At 41.1% G+C, this 22537-nt stretch overlaps 2 protein-coding genes across 4 annotated transcripts in view; both read right to left on the bottom strand.

The window, feature by feature from the left end:
- The window catches only part of LOC120445537, a 44406-nt gene extending 22795 nt beyond the window's left edge, over nucleotides 1–21611 (bottom strand). Inside the window, exon 1 of the mRNA XM_039626006.2 lies at nucleotides 21531–21611. The gene's annotated coding sequence lies outside the window, so the exon portion shown is untranslated. The remainder of the gene's footprint in view (nucleotides 1–21530) is intronic.
- On the bottom strand, nucleotides 11189–12684 carry LOC120445536 (phospholipase A1). Of its 3 annotated transcripts, XM_039626005.2 has the most exons (3): nucleotides 12560–12684; nucleotides 11779–12503; nucleotides 11438–11639 (listed from the first exon to the last, which is right to left on the bottom strand). In XM_039626005.2, exons 1-3 carry the CDS (start codon nucleotides 12603–12605, stop codon nucleotides 11583–11585), a joined length of 828 nt encoding a protein of 275 aa, XP_039481939.1. In that variant the 5' UTR covers nucleotides 12606–12684; the 3' UTR covers nucleotides 11438–11582. The 3 variants fall into 3 exon arrangements, with proteins under 3 accessions (XP_039481937.1, XP_039481938.1, XP_039481939.1); XM_039626003.1 differs by having other exon boundaries at nucleotides 11189–12503; XM_039626004.1 differs by having other exon boundaries at nucleotides 11189–12497; nucleotides 12560–12671.
- Nucleotides 21612–22537: the final 926 nt, after the last annotated feature.

The raw sequence follows: 22537 nt of genomic DNA, 5'->3' as shown, positions 1-22537 counted from the left end.
CACAACAGCCTTCCTCATGAAGACACAAAACGCAGTATCAACAGCAATAGCCTTAAGCAAGGCCAAGACAAAGCTGGAGGTTACAACGAGTTGAGGGCGCTTATTGACGGTGGATCCCAGAAGACGCTGATTTCAGAGCAAGCAGCACAAATATTAAGGATTCCCAGAGTAAGAAGTACTATAGAGGTCGAAGGTATCTCCCAGACTACTCAATTATCAAAAAATAGTGTCCACCTGACGATCAAACCAAAAATTCCAAGCAGCTTCAAAGCATCAACGGAAGCATTGGTTTTACCAACACTCCATAGAGCCCTTCCCAGCAAAAAGTTAGATATTGATATCAACAAAGAGTGGAAGGGCTACAGGCTAGCAGATCCACGATTCAACGAGCCAAGCAGAATTGACATGGTGATAGGTGTGGATCTATTTCCCCTGATTATGATGGAGAAAATAAAAACCGTGAATGGAATCTTGGGACAAAAAACCAAATTTGGATGGATTGTGTCCGGAAATATAACTCGAGCAGCAAAGCACAAAATGATAAGTGCCACTACAACAATAAATCTAAAGGACCTGGAATTTTTGGGAATTAGAAGATGAAGCCGATGAGACGATTACAGACAATGCAGAATGCGAAAAAAAATTCCAAGAAACAACTGTCATCAACGAGGAAGGCAGATTTGTGGTTTCAATTCCATTCCACCAAGAGGCAAAGCTGGGGGATTCTCGCAAACAGGCAATGGCAAGGCTTATGCAAATGGAAAAGAAGTTTCAAAGAAACCCAAAGAACTGGGCTGCATACACCGAATTCATGAAAGAATACCTTAAGATGGGACATATGGAATCTGTAAAGACAACGGGTCAAGGTAAATACTATTTACCCCATCAAGCAATCATCAGGCCTGGAAGCTTAACTACGAAGCTACGAGTAGTTTTTGACGCATCCGCAAAACGACAAATGGACTAAGCCTAAATGACGTTATTATAGATGGTCCTAAGATTCAAAAGGATATATTCGATATTCTAATTAAATGGCGCAAGTGGCACTTTATCCCCCCGGGAAGTCCCCACATGGGAGGTTTATGGGAAGCCGGTGTAAAATCAGTGAAGTATCACTTTAAACGAGTTATTGGTGAAAACAGCTTTACATATGAAGAATTTGCATCGCTGCTATGTCAAATCGAAGCAGTACTAAACTCGCGCCCATTAGTCACTGTAAGGAGCGAAAACGATGGTGAGGAAATATTAACGCCGGGTCATTTTCTGGTGGGAAGACCTCTAATTGGAGCTCCTGAACATTTTGACGAAAGTAAGACAATCAGCTCTTTGGATAGATGGAAGCTTATTCAACGCATCAGAGGTGATTTTTGGAAGAAATGGAAAGAGGAGTATCTGGTGTCATTGCAACAGCGAACCAAATGGCGCCAGGTAAAGCCAAATCTGAAGGATCGACAGTTGGTTCTTATAAAACATGAGAACACTCACCCTGCAAGATAGCCAATGGGAAGAATCATTAGTACGACTAAAGGACAATATGATAAAGTCCGGGTAGTCACGGTTAAAACAAGCGATGGGGAAGTAAAAAGATCGCTAAACAAGATCTGTCAACTTCCTGTTAGCGAAGCAAAACCAGCTGGAGCTGCAACGCCATCTAGAACGGAGTCAATGCAGCTACGCAAGGACAAGAAGCTTAGGCAGCGAGTTCCAAAAGGCAAAAGGAATGGCACTGGAAGCATAGCTACTGTGCTATGCTGTTTATTGATGTTGCAAGCTACAACTGCGACAAAAAATTCGGAAGAAATTCCCAAAGAACTTGGGAAAATTTACGACATCGACGCAAAAGCTGCAGTTATGGTAAACAAAATTGGTAAAATTGAAGTCGCTACATCCAGTTGGCAATTATTGTTTTATTATGACATGCAAGCCTATTTTGATGTCATAAAACAATCAGAGGACTTCCTGGAAAAATCCCGCCTGGTTTGCGAAAAAATGGGAGACTTCAAGGACTACTGCGATTTCTTCGGCACGACAATAAGGACAAAAATTGACAACATAAAAGAAAAAGACAAAATACTACGGCACCGTACCAACCGAAAGAAAAGGTTTATACTGTTCTTTGATATCGGAAATGCAAATAGAATACAGGAAAATATGCAAACGATCATAAAAAACGAAAAACATCTAATGGAATATGTTGACAATCAGACCTCGGTCATCAATGCCACGGAAGAATTAGTAAGAGCAACTACGATAGAAGCAAACCGGAATTTGGGAAAACTGACCCAACAAGTCAATATTATTGCAGAAACCATGAAGGAGCACTTTATGGTATATAAGGAGTCAATTAAATTCCTTATGTTATCAAATCAAGTGCGAAACTGGATTGAAGAGGCAGAAAGCCTACAAGCAACAGCGATCTCAATGGTAACGGACATTAGTGAAGGAAGAATTCATCCTACTAGTGTATTGCGCCTAACAAAATGCTGGAGGAGCTCGAAAAAGTTAAGCAAAAATTAGGACGAAAACAAATGCTACCGGGTGGAAATTCAGTTATACAATTACCACTGATCTATAAACTGATGAAGGCACAAGCTATGTTGAAGGATAATGTCCTATTCATTGAAGCAAAATTGCCGATATACAACAATCAGGAAACGGATCTCTTTGAAGTAATCCCAATACCACTGTGGACAAACGGAACAAAGCTTATTCCGAAATTGAATTCTAAATATTTTGCGTTCAATACAGACATAAACGCATATCACCTAATGTCTGAAATGGAAATGGCTTTGCGAAAATAATTGGGCATGGAAAAACGCGGATGATAACTCTTGCGAAATATCTCCATAGAAACCAAGCAAGGCACACTCATGCGAAATGATAGAATTCCAAGGCAATTCGTTCATCAAAGAGATAAGTGGATCCAACCGTTGGCTATTTCGGAATACAACAGCTAATATAAGATGCAACGAACAGCATCAAATTATAAGACTGCCCAATCAAGGCATTATACAACTACCTGCAGGATGCACAGCAATATTAGGGGATACAACAATAATTACTCCTCAAAAAGTAATTTCGAAAGCGTCTGAAATGTCTATCTTTCCCAGTTTACGAATTATAGATGACAAGGAGAGATGGAACGTGGTCCCGCTGAAGCACTTAATTGTCAACAACACTAATGAACTACAAAATCTTCAAATGCGCATCAAGACTCTGAAAAATAACAAAGTACACATTGATGACTTTATTTTCCACACGGCAAGCGGACACTCGGCTCTAGCGTTGACAGCGATTATCATAATTATAATGGTCATTTATATCCGGAGGCAACGCATAAATGAGAGACAACTACTGGCCATACATTTCGGATGGTTACCCGGGGTTTTGACTACTGGTGTTTTCCCGGGTACTGACTATTTTATCTGTGGGCCACGGTTTTTTTATACCGGCATAGAGCTTTTTCTGATCTATTGGTCTTTTATGCCAAGTGTGCCCACCTAGAAATCATATTTCAAACTTTCCCTTTCTCTGCAGCGTGTCCGCCAACCTGCAGTGTGGTCGCGTGTCCCTGCAACTAAGCCCCTCTCTGCTAGGTGATCTTAGGAATACTTTAGTTTTGTCTTTGCTCTTAGTATATGAAACTCCCTCACCGCCGAATTCCAGCACTGAATCCAAAGCACCAGAACCCCAAGCCCGCGAGGCAGATCGAGGTATTCAAGCCGTCTCCACCAGCAATCTTTTAGGACCTCGGAACGAGATAGCCGTGCAAAACAACCCGTTTCGACGAACCCCGGAGACAAGAGGAAATCGACCTCGACAGGAAGTACCAGCACCAAGAAACGACGTTAGCCACGCCCGAGGTGACTCACCAGGAATTCACTCCCCAACCCGACGTTGGAGGAGTCCTTTACTCCGCACCAGCCACATTTCAACGGGCGCTGGATAGTGTTATTGGGCCCGATATGGAGCCAAATGCGTTTGCATACTTGGATGATATCATTATTATCGGACGTACGTTGGAGGAGCACATGGAGAACTTAAAGGAAGTATTCCGACGGCTACGAAAGGCGAAACTTCGCCTCAATGCAAAGAAATGTAGTTTCTTTAAGCGCAGCCTTGTATATTTGGGACATGTTGTCAGCGAGGAAGGAATTCACACCGATCCCGACAAGATCTCGGCAGTGCGTCAGCTGTGTCCGCCCACCACATGCAATGAGCTGAGGAGATGTCTGGGTATCGCGTCATGGTACAGAAGATTTGTGCCAAACTTCGCCAGTGTAGTACAACCGATGTCGCTGCTACTGAAGAAAGGAAAGAAATGGCAATGGCAGCAGGAGCAACAGGATGCATTCGAGGAACTTAAGAAGAAGCTCACGGAGGCACCCGTCCTCGCGTGTCCAGATTTTAACGAGAAGTTTGTCCTCCAAACAGATGCTAGCGACATAGGACTAGGAGCCGTTTTAACCCAGAAGATCCAGGGAGAAGAGAGATTCATCGCGTTCGCTAGCAGACGTCTCATAGCCGCGGAGGAGAATTACTCGAGCACAGAGAAGAGTGTCTGGCCATTATATGGGCCATCCGGAAACTCAGGTGCTATTTGGAAGGATATCAATTTGAGGTGATAACAGACCATCTCGCCTTGAAGTGGCTCAACTAGATCGATAATCCCACGGGGCGAGTCGCGCGCTGGGCGTTGGAGTTGAAGCAGTACCAGTTTGACATCACATATCGGCGCGGGAGTCACAACGTTGTAGCGGATGCGCTGTCAAGACAGCCCTTTGAGCGGATACAGATGATCCAGGAGGTCAAGCCCACATGCACGTGGTACCAGCGAATGCTGAAACTCGTCCAGGACAAGCCTGGAGAATTTCCGGACTATGTATACGAGAATCAGCAGTTGTATCGGCACATTGGAGCAAGACCCGACGACGAAGACTCTGTTTCATGGAAACTGTGTGTGGCCAAGGAACACCGGCAGAGGGTGCTTTCGGAATGTCATGACCAGCCCACGGCAGGACATCTCGGAATTAGGAAAACCATTACTGGCCGGGACTTTTCTGTGATGTGGCCAGGTATGTACGCAAAGGTGACATTTGCCAGCGGTTTAAGGTCAGTCAGAATAAACCAGCAGGTAAAATGTTCACTAGACAGGTCAGTGAGCCTTTTGACACTGTCTGCGCTGATTTCATCGGTCCCCTTCCGCGGTCGAAAAGCGGAAACAGCATGCTCCTGGTGTTTTTCGACGCTTTCTCGAAGTGGGTGGAGTTTAGAAAGGCCACTTCGGCGCATCTGGAGAAATCCTTTTTGGAGAGGATCTTAAATCACTTTGGAATTCCACGCAGGTTCGTTTGTGACAACGGAACCCAATTTACAAGTCGGTCCTTTAAAGCTTTCTGCAAACAAGCGGGAATGGAGATCCAGTATACGGCACCCTATATACCGCAGCAGAGCCCGATGGAGAGGGCCAATCGTACCAATCTAGTATTTGTGAAGCAGCATTTCTTATCCAAGGCGGCGGATAACTTTGCTGCAAAGCTGGCTCCCTACAAGGTCATCAAGTTCCTGGCGCCCACGATCGGGCGTCTGCAGCATGTCCAGAGTAAGCAAGGACGGCATCACTAGGAGACTTAAAAGAGACAGTCAACGATCTGGAACCGGCGAAGCCGTTGAACGAGGAAGAAGTTAGCGGCGTGTGACCCTAAGCTTCGCAGAGGAAGACCGCAGCGGCGGTACAGGAACCAGAGGTCCTGCCACCGGAAAGGGTTGCGGCCCAGAAAACGCCAAATATTTGGCTAAGAAAGTAATAGGCAAGAGCCACTGATGAATTAGGGTCCTTTGACAGGAGCTAAGCCGGAGTCAGTGGGGGTCACTTGCTGGTCGGCACGCCGTCCCAACGTCCTCACTCCCCGGATGGGGAAACTCCATGCTCCCAGGGCCCACAATCAACACACCCCCCAACTAACAACTAACATTAACAACACTAACAAAGAATGCTAGGAAGCCTTAGTGAGGCAACAAGACTAATGAAAGTTTGTTTTCTAACAGATATGGAGTCGGGCGACTTAACCGACTGGATGCATCTGGTGCGATGCATCGAGGAGGCGATTGGGCCGTGTCCAGGCGGTCCCATCACCACCCTGGATGGACGAGATTTCAACGGAAACTTATAGGAGTCCCCCTATGGAAAGGAGGACGACGGCCAGACTACGGCCACCGCTATCCGTCGCCGCACGCGAGAGAGAGCCACAGGAAACCCCAGTCGTGTGTGCGAGTGAGGAGGTCGCATCGGAGCCGACGCCAGCTTCAAAGCCGGTCACACCGGAGCCGAGGCCGACCCTGAAACCAGACGAGGAGTGGATTATGGAGGAGGTATCCGAGCAAAGAGCGGACCAGAGATTCCTGAACTATGCCGGAGGAGCAGAGTTCCGAGTCCTTATTAATAGACGGAACGAGATCAGGATCTCTTTTCATTCCCCGAAGAAGGAGGGGAATGTGAGGAGCCAACCGGCCCCCCACAAATTAAACAAAGTAAATAATATGTAAATAGAGGCCGTGTAACTAATAATAAAAAAACAGATAAAAAAACAAATAATAATAAGTAACAGTATATATATATATTCCCCCGTATTAGCTAAGTAAGATAAATAATTATGTTAATTAGAATAAGGCTACGGCCGCCACCTACGATAAGTTACAAAACTATCATCTCTATCCGAGCTCGCTCCGTTAGCCTGGAAGGCTAACGCACACGCACACACACAGGCACACGCAGCGAAATCCACCATGATCACATGTCCTAAGGCAATCGATGCAGAGATAAGGAGAGCGAGAGGACTCGAGATCAGAAACTTCGAGAAGGAATGCAAAAACTCGACAAGAAGTTCTGGAGAAGTTTCGTGGACAAAAGCGAAAGTCAGTTTGGAATGAGAGCCCGTTTGATGATCACTTATTAGTGGAGTTTTCAAATCAGAGGTCGTTTGACGCTGACTTGAAAAAAATGAGGGGAAGCGAAGTATTGAGACCGGGCGGACGCGAAAACTTGTAACGCGGAGATCGAAACGAGAGTGTGAGGAAGTGAGAGTTTGGACAATTGACTTGGAAAAGGAGTTAGGTCCACAAAATATTATTTTTACCCTCTTTTGGCCATACGGCCCAATTTGCGCCATCCGCCTCGAATTCTTTGACTCTTAACGCCAATTTCTTTTGGTGTTATCCGGTGGCTAACGGATTCATTGTCAGCTCACCGGCTCATCCAAGCTCGCTGGTCCCCAAATCTATAAATTCTCTGTAGAGGACCCTGGCGGGACTCCCAGCCTAAGAAACTACCTCACAGTTCATAAAGAACTTCGCAGCTCTTGCCTCCGCAATCACCAATACCCTTAATAACAGACGCAAATTTATTTGGACCAAGGAGGCTCAGGAAGCTTTTGAGGGTCTAAAGCAACATATGTGCACCGCCCCAGTCTTACACAGTCCAAATTTTTTCGCACCTTTCTCTAGTCATTGTGATGCACGCAATACAGGAATTTGTTCTTATGCAGCGAGACGCAGAAGGAAACGAGGTTCGGTATCCTTTATATCTCGGAAGCTGAACAAGTGTCAATCAATTGATATGGTGACTAAAGAGGAGTGTTTGGCAGCCGTGTTGGTAGTACAAAAATTTAGGACATATCTGGAGGGTCAAGAATTTAGCTTTATCACGGACCACGCTTCTTTTAAATTGGTTATGTACCATTGGTTGCTGAGCGATCCGTCCGTCTCTGTTGGCAGACGATACGAAAGTGACGATCGATTCTCTTTTCTCCTCCCTCGCTTCCGTGCGAACCGTTATCGATCGTCTGCTTTGCCAGAGGTGCCTTCTGAGGCTTATCGATTGGTATTGATCGTCCCTCCTCTGATCGATGGCTGTGCTTAGTCAGTGGTGCCTTCTGAGGCTTATCGATGGTTTTTGGGACGCGGGTGATTTTATAACTTAACTCTATCTTAATAGTAAGGAAATAATATAACAAATGCTCCAGTGGTTGTTTTCCTTTTAAACTAGGGATAGATATACTTAATTGTTACCGCCGTAATTTAAATGCAACCGCCAATTAGGCGAAAAAGGCGTAACCCTATCAACACATTTTCCAAAATTGTGGGCGTGGCAGTTTTTTGCGGTTTGTGGGCGTTATAGTATGAATCGATAAACTTGCGCTGCGTCTATGTCTCTGGAATCTGCATGCTGAATCTCAACTTTCTAGCTTTTATAGTTTCTGAGATCTCGACGTTCATACGGACGGACAGAGTTTTTTTTGCAAATCAATAGAAGCTTACAAGACAAATAAAAAAATAAAAAAATATTAAAACATTTTTCAAAAGTGTGGGCGTGGCAGTTTTGGGCGGTTTGTGGGCGTTAGAGTGGGCGTGGCAACCTGAATCGACAAACTTGCGCTGCTTCTATGTCTCTGAAGTCTGTATGTTTAATCTCAACTTTCTAGCTTTTGTTGTTCCTGAGATCTCAGCGTTCATACGGACGGACAGACGGACATGGTCATATCGACTCGGCTATTGGTCCTGATCAAGAATATATATACTTTATATGGTCGGAAACGCGAATCTAGTATACCCTTTTACTCTACGAGTAACGGGTATAATTATTAATTCCCAATGAGATTTGTTGTGCCCCTTTGTATATGCCAATCATCCGTGGTCAGCTGCATGCTTCTAAAAGCAATTGCACCTCCTAGTCCTATGCGTTTGATATGCACTGACTCGGGCAGAACTGTGTAGAGTATACACAAGTGTAGAGTATACACAACGAACCGCTACACTGATAAAAAATACAACAGGCCATATTCTAACTCGAGATCTGAGCGCACGCAAGAAAATTGTCCGGCTTGGCTCGTCGACGACGGGTGTGAGGATTAAATGAGCATACTTATACTGTTTTATCGTCGTTACTTCTCCATTTCTTTTGGGATAAAATGTATGTTTCTATTTTTTGAATATAACTTTTTCCCTTTCTTTTGTTACATAAAATCTCGTGATATTATCAATTTGGCACTCACCGCACTATCCACATCCACCGACGAAAGCGCTTTCTTCGTTGAAGTGCTAGAATTCGGAGAAGTGGTCGCGGGCAAGGGGTATAACAAGGGATATAAACAAAATTGGGGAGATAATATGATGACACGCACTTTACACTTGTTTAAATGACTATTTATACCCGTTACTCGTAGAGTAAAAGGGTATACTAGATTCGTTGAAAAGTATGTAACAGGCAGAAGGAAGCGTTTCCGACCATATAAAGTATATATATTCTTGATCAGGATCAATAGCCGAGTCGATCTGGCCATATCCGTCTGTCCGTCCGTCTGTCCGTCTGTCTGTCCGTATGAACGTCGAGATCTCAGGAACTACAAAAGCAAGAAAGTTGAGATTAAGCATACAGACTCCCAAGACATAGAAGCAGCGCAAGTTTGTCGATTCATGTTGCCACGCCCACTCTAACGCCCACAAACCGCCCAAAACTGCCACGCCCACACTTTTGAAAAATGTTTTAATATTTTTTAATTTTTTATTGATCTTCTAAATTTCTATCGATTTGCAAAAAAACTTTTTGGCACGCCCACTCTAACGCCCACAAACCGCCCAAAGTTGCCACGCCCACACTTTTGAAAAATGTTTTGATATTTTTTCATTTTTATGTTGGTATTTTAAATTTCTATCGATTTGCCAAAAAACTTTTTGCCACGCCCACTCTAACGCCCCCAAACCGCCAAAAACAGTCAGTGTGGAAGACTCTCCTTCGCACTTCTACTAGCTTAGTAACGGGTATCAGATAGTCGGGGAACTCGACTATAGCGTTCTCTCTTGTTTATTCTAGAAACGGGTATACATTTATATTTTTATAAATATTGTGCCGTAATCAACTGGGTTTATTTAACGTCCTCTTTGGTCCGATTTAAATACTTTAAATAGTTCCTGAGAAAACATTACCGGAATCCACAAACTTCGTATGCTTCTTTATGAAACTGAAACACTATCTATGGCGAGTCCGTTAATGTATGTTAGTATATGTATAGGTTAGGGCAAGAAGAATTCTCTTTTTTAAACTCAAGGAAATATATATATTTTGAAAGTATTAAATTAATTTCTTAAAATTTAAATATATTTGAAATATTGCTGTGGCTAAAATTTGCAATTAGTCAAAGTTTATTTAAGTCAAATCATTTTGAAAAAAAAACAATTGTACACAAAAAACAAATATAAGCAAATTATAATTGTTATTAAAAATTTATTTAAAAAATATTTTATTTTAATATTTTAGTAAATTTATTGGTGATAAACTTTTTAAACTTTTTCTTAGATCGTTCTCGATCCGATCTCGAAACAGACTGACTCCTCGGTTCTAGTTCGTGATCCAATCAACCTCGACCAGAAGCTTTTCTTTTGAAACTTCTTGAACTTTATGTTTAGAATAAAAGCTTGATGCCGAAATTATTTCTCTGCGTTGTGAAATTCAATTATGCTGGCCGATGCAGTTTGATTGAAGCGCAATAAGTTGACCATGGATTGGTCTCCAAGCGGATGCTGTGTTTCTGAGAGTTTGATTATTTATTTTGGCGGGTAGCTAAGCGCTGGCAAAGGCAATGACAAAAGCAAAGACAAAGGATTGATTGATTTTTAAAATTTGTTTATAAAATGGGAAAGAGTGCTATGTTTGCGGGCTGGATAACTTGCATGATATCAATTTACCCTCTGGTAAAAGATCCATATTCGTTTAAACATAATTATACCCGTTACTCGTAGAGTAAAAGGGTATACTAGATTTGTTGAAAAGTATGTAACAGGCAGCAGGAAGCGTTTCCGACCATATAAAGCATATATTCTTGATCAGGATCAATTGCCAAGTCGATCTGGCCATGACTGTCTGTCCGTCCGTCTGTCTGTCTGTCCGTCTGTCTGTCCGTCCGCCTGTCTGTCCGTCCGTATGAACGCTGAGATCTCAGGAACTACAAAAGCCAGAAAGTTGAGATACAGACTCCAGAGACATAGACGCAGCGCAAGTTTGTCGATTCATGTTGCCACGCCCACTCTAACGCCCATAAAACGCCTAAGATGCCACGCCCAAACTTTTAAAACATGTTTTGATATTTTTTCATTTTTGTATTAGTCTTGTAAAATTCTATCGATTTTTGCCACGCCTACTTTTACGCCCACAAACCACCAAAAACTTTCAGTGTTGAAGACTCTCCTTCGCACTTCTAATAGCTGAGTAACGGGTATCAGATAGTCGGGACAGTCGACTATAGCGTTCTCTCTTCTTTTGAAATAATTGTAATCAAAGTTTGATTTAATTATTTGATTTAAATATGCGACTTATTGCTTTCCAAGGGCGAATGGATCACTGGCGGAGGTCTTCACGTAGAAGATTCCTTCTTTATGAATCGAAGGCTCACCTCCCATCTGGATGGATTGTCGCTGGCTCTGGTCGCACTGCCACCTACTATTATCTCGGGTGCAAGGCGTCCCCCAGAATCCCAAAGCCGAATTAATGGACTCGGCGAACATCTGATATGATCGAATATGGGAGCAGCCTAGGTAGTAGCAACTAAGCTGAAAGGCTCCATAGTTTGGATAAAAGGTCGCATTGCCTGTAGGCCGACGAAATCCAAAGTTAGCACTCGTATGCATAGACTCCACAAACATTGCATCGCTGGGATCTATCCGAAATTCGGTTCCGCGATGACGAAACTTTGGACCTGCGGGATCCAAAGCAAATATGGTATTTACCTGATTCGGTTTCAAACGTTTCCCGGCAGAACCAGCGATCTGTGCTCCCAAGGAATGACCAATAAGATACATGTTGTCAAAGTCACCTCCAAACTGACGATTAAGGTCCCTTATAAATTGGGCCAACTGAGCTCCAAGGGTCTCTATAAGCTTTACCACCGAAAAGTAGTTTATATTAGCTGAACTTGAACTCCAATCGGCAACGATCACATTGTACTCCCCTTTTTTCAGGTATGCATTTTTCACATCCCGATTGAAAGAGCCACGCGACTGGCTCATCCAACCATGTATCATCAACCTTGTGGGCAGAGAAGCATTAAAGCCACAGTGCTTCCACTTCCGCTCGATTGAGAAATTCACCTCCCTGCCACACTCTGGGAACTCCCTCTTAAAGAGGTAGAAGTGCATGCGAAGATTCTTGCTGCCAAATGGATTCAGGTTACTCGCTATCTTTTTTATAAATGGTAGGTCCAGAAACTTCCCGATTCCCCGCGATTCGCTGAGATCCTTGTCACAAGTGTTCCAGGCGTAATGCTTAGCCTCCTCATACTCATCATCCAGGCTTGCCAAAATATCATCCTCCTCCGGTTCCGTAGAGATATCCGATCGCTGTCCTAAGCCATAGGGAGTATCATCGAGGTTCGGTAGAGCGTTCATGAACTCTCTCATCTCAGCATCGTAATCGACCCTGACTGCATTTGCTTTGTGTATACCTTTACCTAATGCTATTAAAGCTTTATAAAGAGGCACTATAATTCTTTGCCAATATTAATAAACTTACATATTGTAGCCACAGACAGCCAAAACGAAAGCAGATGTGTCCGCATTATTAGTTAAGTTATTTAATCAGCTGCAGCTATAGAAACTTTCAATCCAAATACCATTTGCACTCTGTGCTTCTGTTCGATCAGTCGAAGGCTTTATATGCTTCCGTCAGAACAACATTAATTATAGCGCGCTGCATTCTGGGTTTTGATACATTAGCTTCCCAGAAAGCCTTAGTACGTCAAAGTTGGCAAATGCCAAGTAATTGAAATGCTCAACTAACTTAGATCGGTAGCGCGCTCGAACAGAGAAGTTGCTTTAGACTTTTAATTCAGTGGGTAGCAAAGAGAAGCAAAAAAAAAAGGTTTAGCAAATATTTTCTGCACCCGACCCGATTCATCCAAATTTGTAAAATTTCATGAAGGCAAATTAAGTGTAAAGTTTAGATGACAACGGTTACACAAAAAAATGTAAACAGTTGAAAAGTTTCACACACAAACACATATGTATAAACTTAATTAAACGTTATTAGAGCGGAAGTAGAAAAAACCCCATAAGTCATTCCCTGATTAAAAATGCCCATCTAAAGTAGGCAATGCCCGTATTCTGATACAGACACGCGTTTATTCCAACTGAAACGTGTTTAGTTTGAATGACCGGTTATATATTAACATTATGACGTTGCACTGCACCAAGTTGTAACATAAAAGGCATGGGAAACTCTCGGATCACACCGTCTTTCTTAGTATTCTGGGGAAATAAAATGCTACATCAAGGAATTGCTTAGAAAGCAAGGAAAAAATACTATGTGATGGCCAGCTTAGTCTCCAGAGTCAAAAAAAAAGATTTTAATATCTTAATACATTAAGATAAAAACAAGGATTTTTGAAAGTAGTTTTATTGAAAAAGTGCTTTTTTATCAATAAAAAATTTGAAAAAATGTCTTTTATCAGTGACAGCGACGCGGGCAGCAATAAATGACTTTGGTCAGAAGTTCTTTTCATTATTTATATTTTTTATTTTTATTTATGGTTTGTGTCAATTGGACAGCCTATGTTATCTGGGTCTTTTATAATTCTATATTTTTGTGTTTTCTTAAATGAAGTGTGTATATGTTAGAAAAAAAGTGTCTTTAGTCTGGCTGCTTAACCAAGTTAACTAAAGTTTTGATTGATAATTACTTTTCTTCTTTTATGTTTTCCAACTACGTGTTTTAATATTTTGAGATTAAATATTCCTACTCTGGTTAATTGTATGATTATGTGTAAATCTTCAATATATTAAAGAAAAATGTTTAATAAATATCTCAAAATGTTCAAAGCATATTATACTTCTTCATACGAGTCTGTTTTTATCTTCGCATTAAAGTGCCACGCCAACACTTTTGAAAAATGTTTTGATATATGTTTTCACATATTTGTTAGTCTCGTAAATTTCTCTCGATTAGCCAGATCGTTTTGCCACGCCCAACCTAACGCTCACAAACCAAAAGATATTAGTGCTGAAATTTCTTCGCGTTTCCACTAGCTGAGTAACGGGTATCAGATAATTGGGGAACTCGACTAAAGCGTTCTCTCTCGTTTATTTATTATTTTAAATATTTCATTTAATTCTATGTTTAAATCCTCTAAGTTTTGTAGTTTATCTTCTAACTATTTTTTTGTCATATTCAATTAATGAGCCGAATAGATATTTATCAGCTGCTCCGACTAAGTAATTAATTATTCCCGCTAAACACTCCGAAAAATTGATACAAAACCTTCATTTTATTTTAGGATTCATAACTTAAAAATTTATTTCACTCTATGTTCCCATATTTTGGTTGTGGTTAGCCGATAAAAGACGATTGCTGAGGTAAAAGTCGCGAGAGTGTATGCAGAGGTAATGCGCCTGATCGAAATAACGTAACCACATGGATCCCGGTTTTTCAACTGGGAAGTATAATTGTTACAAATAGACACTTTAGGAGTTGGCGAGCGCTCTTCCCAATAATATCTCGATTGGAATTCACTTGCAGGTGTGTTCAATATTCTTTCCACGTAGAGGTGAAACACACGTTCATAATTCATTGCTAGCATTAATGCAAGGAGGCTGCAGCGGTCGAGCCTGTATGGGCCTAACTAATCGATTTGGAGCATAGTAGTTTTATACTTTACACTTCGCAAGAATATTTAGGCTAACAAAAATCAATATTTTTCGAAATAAGCTTATGAGTTTAGCTTTCCCCTCCTGAGATATGGAGAGTAAGGATTTAGCACCCGTCAAAAACCAAAATACTTGTGCCTTATCTTATCTTTTTCCAAACACCATTACTAATTAAAATTTTGTGAATGGGGAAGAAAAATATTTGCATGTACATACATCGGCAAAAGGTACAGCTGATTTCGATATTTCTGACCTTTTAGAATTTATAATATCTAATATAGTTAAAAAGTTCGGCTTTAACTTATACATCGAGCCAAACTAAATAGCAATCAGTTGCCGCTACAAGTCCAAGACGTCTGACAGTTGACGTTGACAGCAGCAAGCATGAACAATTTTCAAGCTACTACAAATAATTTTTTCGCGATTAACTGTGGCAGATAATTGAAGAGTGGCCTCTAGTCACCCTGGTGGCATCGACGTGGAAAATCTTCATTCGATTCGATTCGCAAAACTTATCGGCAATAAGCAGGTATTAAACTGTGTTGCTTTTACCCCACGTTCTCCACCATGCGCAAGTGATATGCTGTTACACCCAGAAAAAATGGAAAAATCGGGATTTTTCAGTATCAAAGCAATCACATTTGTTAACAATAAGTGCGTAAGCACAGATATTATTACTTCAAGAACTGTCCGTTCATTACATGAAAATATAAATAAAAAAACACTTAAAATAACAATGAGTCGAAGCGATATTCGCTCTCACAGCCAGCGAGAGCAAGACGAACGTCGGCCATCTCTTCAATAGAATAACGCTTACTTCACATTTATGTATATCAATACAGCCTGCAACTATTACAAATGCAGTAAGCGAGCGGTCATTGAACCTAAACCCAACAAATGCACTTCCACCAACATTACCATTCACAGCAACTCAAATCTACTACAACAACTTCTCTAAACATTCCCCAAATTGCACTTCGCTTACCGACAGTAACAAGTTCAGTGACCTCAATAACTTCCGCAACGGCAGTTACAACAACAACGGGAAAGGTAACGACAGGTCACCTAATTTCGTCAACAGCAGCAGCCACACTCACTGGGTCAGAGTTTGGCTAGACGGACTTATGCACAAGATCAAGCTAAAACAAGAGAGAACGCTATAGTCGAGTTCCCCGACTATCTGATACCCGTTACTCAGCTAGTGGATGTGCGAAGAAGAAATTTCAACACTGACAGTTTTTGGCGGTTTGTGGGCGTTAGAGTGGGCGTGGCAAAAAGTTTTTTTGCAAATTGATCGAAATTTACAAGACTAATACAAAAATGAAAAAATATCAAAACATTTTTCAAAAGTGTGGGCGTGGCAGCTATGGGCGGTTTGTGGGCGTTAGAGTGGGCGTGGCAAAAAGTTTTTTAGCAAATCGATAAAAATTTACAAGACTAATACAAAAATGAAAAAATATCAAAACATTTTTCAAAAGTGTGGGCGTGGCAGTTTTGGGCGGTTTGTGGGCGTTAGAGTGGGCGTGGCAACATGAATCGACAAACTTGCGCTGCTTCTATGTCTCTGGAGTCTGTATGCCTTATCTTTCTAGCTTTTGTAGTTCCTGAGATCTCAGCGTTCATACGGACGGACAGACGGACGGACAGACGGACATGGCCAGATCGACTTGGCTATTGATCCTGATCAAGAATATATATACTTTATATGGTCGGAAACGCTTCCTTCTGCCTGTTACATACTTTTCAACGAATCTAGTATACCCTTTTACTCTACGAGTAACGGGTATAACTACCCAAATACACGCCCAAACTACTTAAGTCATACCTCTGCGAAAGGAAGTTTGCATTGAGAAGCAATACTGCTACATCCAATGACCATCAAATTGGAGCAGGGGTCCACCAAGGCAGCGTTCTTGGCCAACTCTATACCTCTTATACACAGCTGACCTACCAACAAGCCATTCTTAGCCGTTCCAGATGCCCGATCCAAGCATCAGCCCAACTAGCTCTTCGCCTGGCTCTCAAATTGGAGAATAAATTTAAATGATCAAAAAAACAATTACTTCACCTTTACTTTAAACAGGCAGGAATTTCCATCACTTTCGCTAAACAATGATACCGAAAGCACAAGAGGTAACATAACTGGGAATACACCTCGACAGACGTCTCAATTGCATATTGCAGCCATAAAAACCCACTTAAAACTCGAAGCCAACACCCTGCACAGGCTGATAAACGCACACTCCCGGCTAAGTGGGCCCACAAGGTAGTAGTACTCTACAACTCTGTACTGAGGTCCAACCTCATCCAACGAGTTCAATCAAAGATTCTCAGAACTATCACCGGGGCGTTGTGGTATGTTCGAAACGTAAACATTCAACAAGACTTGAACATCCCTCCAGTCACAAAAGCAATAGCCGAAATCAAGAAGAAATACTACGTCAAGCTTATATCGCACCCGAACCACCTAGCGAGAGGACACGCATTTTAGCAGTCAATCCCGTCTCCGCCGCAAAGCACTACCTGCCCAGCGAACAAACTTTTTAGGAACGTCTCATCAAAGGACAGTTTAAATAAACTGTTGACAAAATAAACTAGTGTTAAGATTTTAAAACATATAAATAGTTCTCATATAAATAAAAAAGAGAAAACGTTGCTATTTTTTAAGATAAATTAGGCAGGAATGGATTTTATTTTAACAACATTTATGTACTAAATTAGTAACATATATGGGATGTTTTGAAAACAAATTAAGATTGTGAATGAATGTTAAACGCTTCTGCAACATAGTGTAGTCAAAATGTGTCCATTTCTGTACTGGATCAGTAACATAAATGGTTTAATTTGAAAACAAATTGTTTTCAGAATGTTTCCAGTTTAGAAACGACTTATAACTATTTTATGCTGAAATAAGGAAGCAAATTCATTAATGTTCTTAATCTGAAAGCAGTCTTTTGGCAGAGCCATCTTCAAATGCTTATATACAGTGGCTCACAGCTTATTTCAACCAGCGTCTATCTGAAACTTCAACGGTCTGTAAAAGCTGAACTAAAAATTGTATCAACAAAATTTAAACGGAACATAATTCTTTTATGTTTCAAGATATTATACTTTTTTAACTTTTATTTTCAGTACATAATCCGTTTAAAAACGTTACTCGTAGAGTAAAAGGGTAGATTCGTTAAAAAGTATGTAACAGGTAGAAGAAAGCGTTTCCAACCATATAAAGTAAAAATATTCTTGATTAGGATCAATAGCCGAGTCGATCTGGCCATGTCCGTCCGTCTGCCTGTCTGTCTGTCCGTCCGTATGAACGTCGACATCTCAGGAACTATAAAAGGTAGAATCAGCATGCAGACTCCAGTGACAGACGCAGCAAAAGTTAATCGATTCATGTTGCCGCGCCCACAAACCGTCCAAAACTGCAACGCCCACACTTTTGAACAATGATTTGATATTTTTTCATATTTTTCTTAGTCTTGTTAATTTCTCTCGATTGACAAAAGTCTTTTTGCCACGCCCACTCTAACGCCCACAAACCGTCAAAAACTGTCAGTGCTGAAATTTCTCCTTTGCAGTTTTACTAGCTAGTAACGGGTATTAAATAGTCGGGGAACTCAAATATAGCATTGTCTATGAAATTCCGTTAATTGCTTTTCCTTTTATTTTCCTTTGGATATACTATATTTGGAAATCAATTTCTCCATACATAAATGAAAATTTATCTAACTGTAATTTAATATTTGATCTCTGAAGACTTTCGAAGATATATTTTTAAAGATATTTAATGTGATCTTGTAATATAAAAATGTCGTCCAAATATACTAAACAATGGCAACATACAACGCTGAAATGTAGCAGGTGCGTTTTTAGGACCCGTTACTCGTAGAGTAAAAGAGTATAATAGATGCCATGAAAAATATGTAACAGGCAGAAGGATGCTTTTCCGACCATATAAAGTACATATATGTATGTATTCCTGATCAGATTCTAGAGACATAGACGCAGTTCAAGTTTTTTACCCATGTTGCCACGCCCACTGTAAGGCCCACAAGCCGCCCAAAGCTGCCACGCCCACACTTTTGAAAAATGTTTTGATATTTTTTCATTTTTGTATTAGTCTTGTAAATTTCTATCGATTTGCCAAAAAACTTTCTGCCACGCCCACTATAACGCCTACAAACCGCCAAAAACTGTGTTTAAGACTCTCCTTCTCCCTTCCACTAGCTGAGTAACGGGTATCAGATAGTCGGGGAACTCGACTATAGCGTTCTCTCTTGTTTTTCATAATTCTGTTAGTCTTGTAAATTTTATTTGTTGGTGTTGGAAAAAAAATCTTTGAATAAATGGATATACTTTTATTGACAGTGAGCGGTCAATTCACATATGTATAACACATTCGCGCAGATGGGTACACACGTGTTTAATACGCGAGTATATAATATACATATTCATTCAGTCAAAGATTTACACAGGGAAGATTTACACAAAACATGTTTAGTTACTTGCGGGCCACTATTGTGCTACAAATCTCTGCCACCGGACTGGAGTGGTGGAGGTTTGTGGCTGTCATTTAGAAAATTAAATTGGATCATTCACAAACCACAAAAAAAACCAAAGAGAATAAGATGCGGTGGACGAATCTATTGACGGCTCTGCCAGCAAATGGTCGACGTTTGTCAATTGCGATTCTTCATTCTGGCGTTTGGCTTTATGCAAATCAGCCCTGGAAGTGTATAATCCGCCCGTCGAGGACTTCATACATAGATCCATCCATTTGTCTGGGCATCCTTCCTATAATTTTGAGCATGATTTGTCCCCTAATAGAAGTGTCAAAGAAAATTACGGCACGATACACTAAATTGTTTGGTCAGCCCAAGACAACGAGACCCAATCCTTCCCACTATAGCAAACCCCGCCCCGACACAGAGGGCGCAAATTACCAATTTTATTTATTTATTTAACAAATCTAGTATACAATACTAAACCTAATAAATTTAATGAATACTAGCTACGGGGACCTTCGACTCGAATCTTGTGTGACATTACTTTATATAATAAAATGAGCTTTCAGGGCAAATTTTACTCTACGAGTAACGGGTATACTAGATTCGTTGAAAAGTATGTAACAGGCAAAAGGAAGCGTCTCCGACCATATAAAGTATATATATTCTTGATCAGGACCAATAGCCGAGTCGATATGACAATGTCCGTCTGTCCGTCTGTCTGTCCGTCCGTATGAACGCTGTGATCTCAGGAACTACAAAAGCTAGAAAGTTCAGATTAAGCATACAGACTCCAGAGACATAGACGCAGCGCAGGTTTGTCGATTCATGTTGCCACGCGCACTCTAACGCCCACAAACCGCCACGCCCACACTTTTGAAAAATGTTTTGATATTTTTTCATTTTTGTATTAGTCTTGTAATTTTCTATCGATTTACCAAAAAACATTTTGCCACGCCCACTGTAACGCCCACAAACCGCCCAAAGCTGCTACGCCCACACTTTTGAAAAATGTTTTGATATTTTTTCATTTTCGTATTGGTCTTGTAAATTTCTATCGATTTGCCAAAAAACTTTCTGCCACGCCCCGTATAACGCCTACAAACCGCCAAAAACTGTGTTTAAGACTCTCCTTCTCCCTTCCACTAGCTGAGTAACGGGTATCAGATAGTCGGGGAACTCGACTATAGCGTTCTCTCTTGTTTTTATGATATGTTCAAAAGAGGGGATACTTAAAAAACTTAAAAGAGTGTGTACCAAATAGTAGAGATCTAAATGAGTGCAGTCCGGAATATGGTCAACGGTGAGCTCGTCCCCGCAAAGTTGGCATGTTGGTCGCGCCGTTCCCGTCAATATGTGTTGATGTGTGGATCGTCAGTGCCCGATGCGTAGGCGAATGAAGGTCGCGCATTCCCATTTATCTACGTTTGGTGGTGACTTGACATGATGCAATTTGGGTTTATAAACTGGTACCTACCTGTGCATGAAGAGTGCCTATTCGCACAGTTTATTTTCTTTAAGGTATAGCTGAATTGGACTTTGTATATCCTTGCAGTTAAACATAGTGAAAAAGATTGATGGTGTAAGTCTCTTTTGGGTGACTTTGTTAGCGAGTTTATTTCTATGGATTCCTTAATGACTGGGAACCCAGAGTAAGGTGATTTTTGTTGGATGATAACTTAGAATGCGCCTATTTTTTTGTGATGTGGGGTCATTGTGATTCCAGTTGCGTATAGCGGAGAGAGAGGAGAGGCTGTCTGTGCAGATAACAATTTTACCAGCGTTTTTGGAGGCAAACTTTGAGAATGGCGAAAGCTTCAGTTGTAAATATGGAGCCTATCTCCTGCAATTATTTTACGGTTGCAGCTAAGGACCGCAAACGTGGTTGAGTCGGTGACTTTAGAACCATCGGTGTAAATCCAGGTTTTCTTACCAAGATCTTGTTCACTCAAAAATGTTTTTGGTATTCTAGGCGGCATGTATGCCCTTTAGCAGCATTGTAGATTTGAAGGTTTATGTTTGGCTGTTTGGAACCCGAATGTGCTGGCGATTTCAAGAACCTGCTGGGCTTAAGCATGGGAGGTCAAGTTGATTGATATATGTAGTTGGCGCAACGTCTTAGAGTGGATATGCTTCGAAGTCTTTGGCAGTTCGACGTGGTGTTCAGCTTCGGGATAAGCATCATTGTAGTTTCTTCTACGCGTGATTGGATACTCGGTAGATCGGATTCTGCCAATGTACATGCTATTGGAGATGTGGGAAATGCGTGAATGGCGTGACGAACCGCTGCGGGATATGGGGCTTGTAGCTTTTTTAACTGCAATTTAGCATACCAACCGTAGATTGAAAGACCATAGTCAATTTTAGCGAGCATTAAAGCGCGCGTAATATCTATGAGAGTCTTAATGTGTAAATTAACAATTTAGTTACTGAGCTCTTTATTATACGACTAACTCGTTTGAGTCTGCGCTTCGAACTGAGTACATATTTAGTTTCTTATTCTTTATACTCGCTTGTGCTATCTCGTGAGAGAACAATCCCCTTCTCTTTCGTCCACTGTTCGGCTACGTAAACTTGTATGCAAGAATATTTAGATGATAGAAATGTAATAATGTTAAATATAGTTTCAAGTGGTTTTCTTAGAATCTGACAGTGCTATTGGAAATATGTTATAGTTGGCATTTCTCAATGGCAAGAGAGGCCCCAGAGGTTGTTCCCCAAATGTTATTTTCTTGCAGTATTTCCCAAAATTTTTTTCTGACTTAAGTAATATTTTTAATTTTTGTAGAGATAATGGCGTCGTCTGCATATAGTGAGATGTAAATATCTTTATGCCGAGTTACAATGCTATTTTTTTATTCAATTGGCGAGTCTTGCGGAATTCCATTGTGTAAAATGTGGGAGTTCGATCTGCCATTGTTTATTCGACCCCTGAAGGACCGATTGGACATAAAGGCTTTAATTAGCCCCAGCGCTCGAGTCTGCAAAGTACGGCATGAGTCCCCACGCGATCGAAAGCTCTTTCAAAATCCTTCGCCAAGATAGAGATGTAATTTTTGGTCGAAAGAGCGTTCAACGCGAAGTGTCCATCGTGCTGCGATTTCTTTTGAATGCAACTTGATTATGGGAAATTAGATTGTGGCGTTTTATGAGCCAGAGAAGTCATTGTATTCTTATTTTTCCTAGACAGGATAACAGGAAAATAGGACGTGAGCTGTTAAATTGAGAAGGAGGAGGTTAGGTTTTGAGATAGGGATAATGTTAGCCGATCTTCATGTATGTTTGTAATTTCCAGTGTTTAGTATTTAAAAAAATATATTTAAATGTTTTGTTTTTAGGAGGGG

Source organism: Drosophila santomea, chromosome 2R (assembly GCF_016746245.2).
Source record: "Drosophila santomea strain STO CAGO 1482 chromosome 2R, Prin_Dsan_1.1, whole genome shotgun sequence".
Taxonomy (NCBI): domain Eukaryota; kingdom Metazoa; phylum Arthropoda; class Insecta; order Diptera; family Drosophilidae; genus Drosophila; species Drosophila santomea.
Note: the sequence above shows the minus strand (reverse complement) of the source record. Positions and strands in the feature narration are given on the sequence as shown.

What these genes read in the sequence shown, in the direction of transcription:
- LOC120445536 (XM_039626003.1), bottom strand. Translation starts at nt 12,605, where the DNA reads ATGCGGACACATCTGCTTTCGTTTTGGCTGTCTGTGGCTACAATAT. An exon ending in GCTGTCTGTGGCTACAATAT is followed by an intron (nt 12,504 to 12,559) that starts GTAAGTTTATTA and finishes AAGCTTTAATAG; the next exon opens with CATTAGGTAAAGGTATACAC.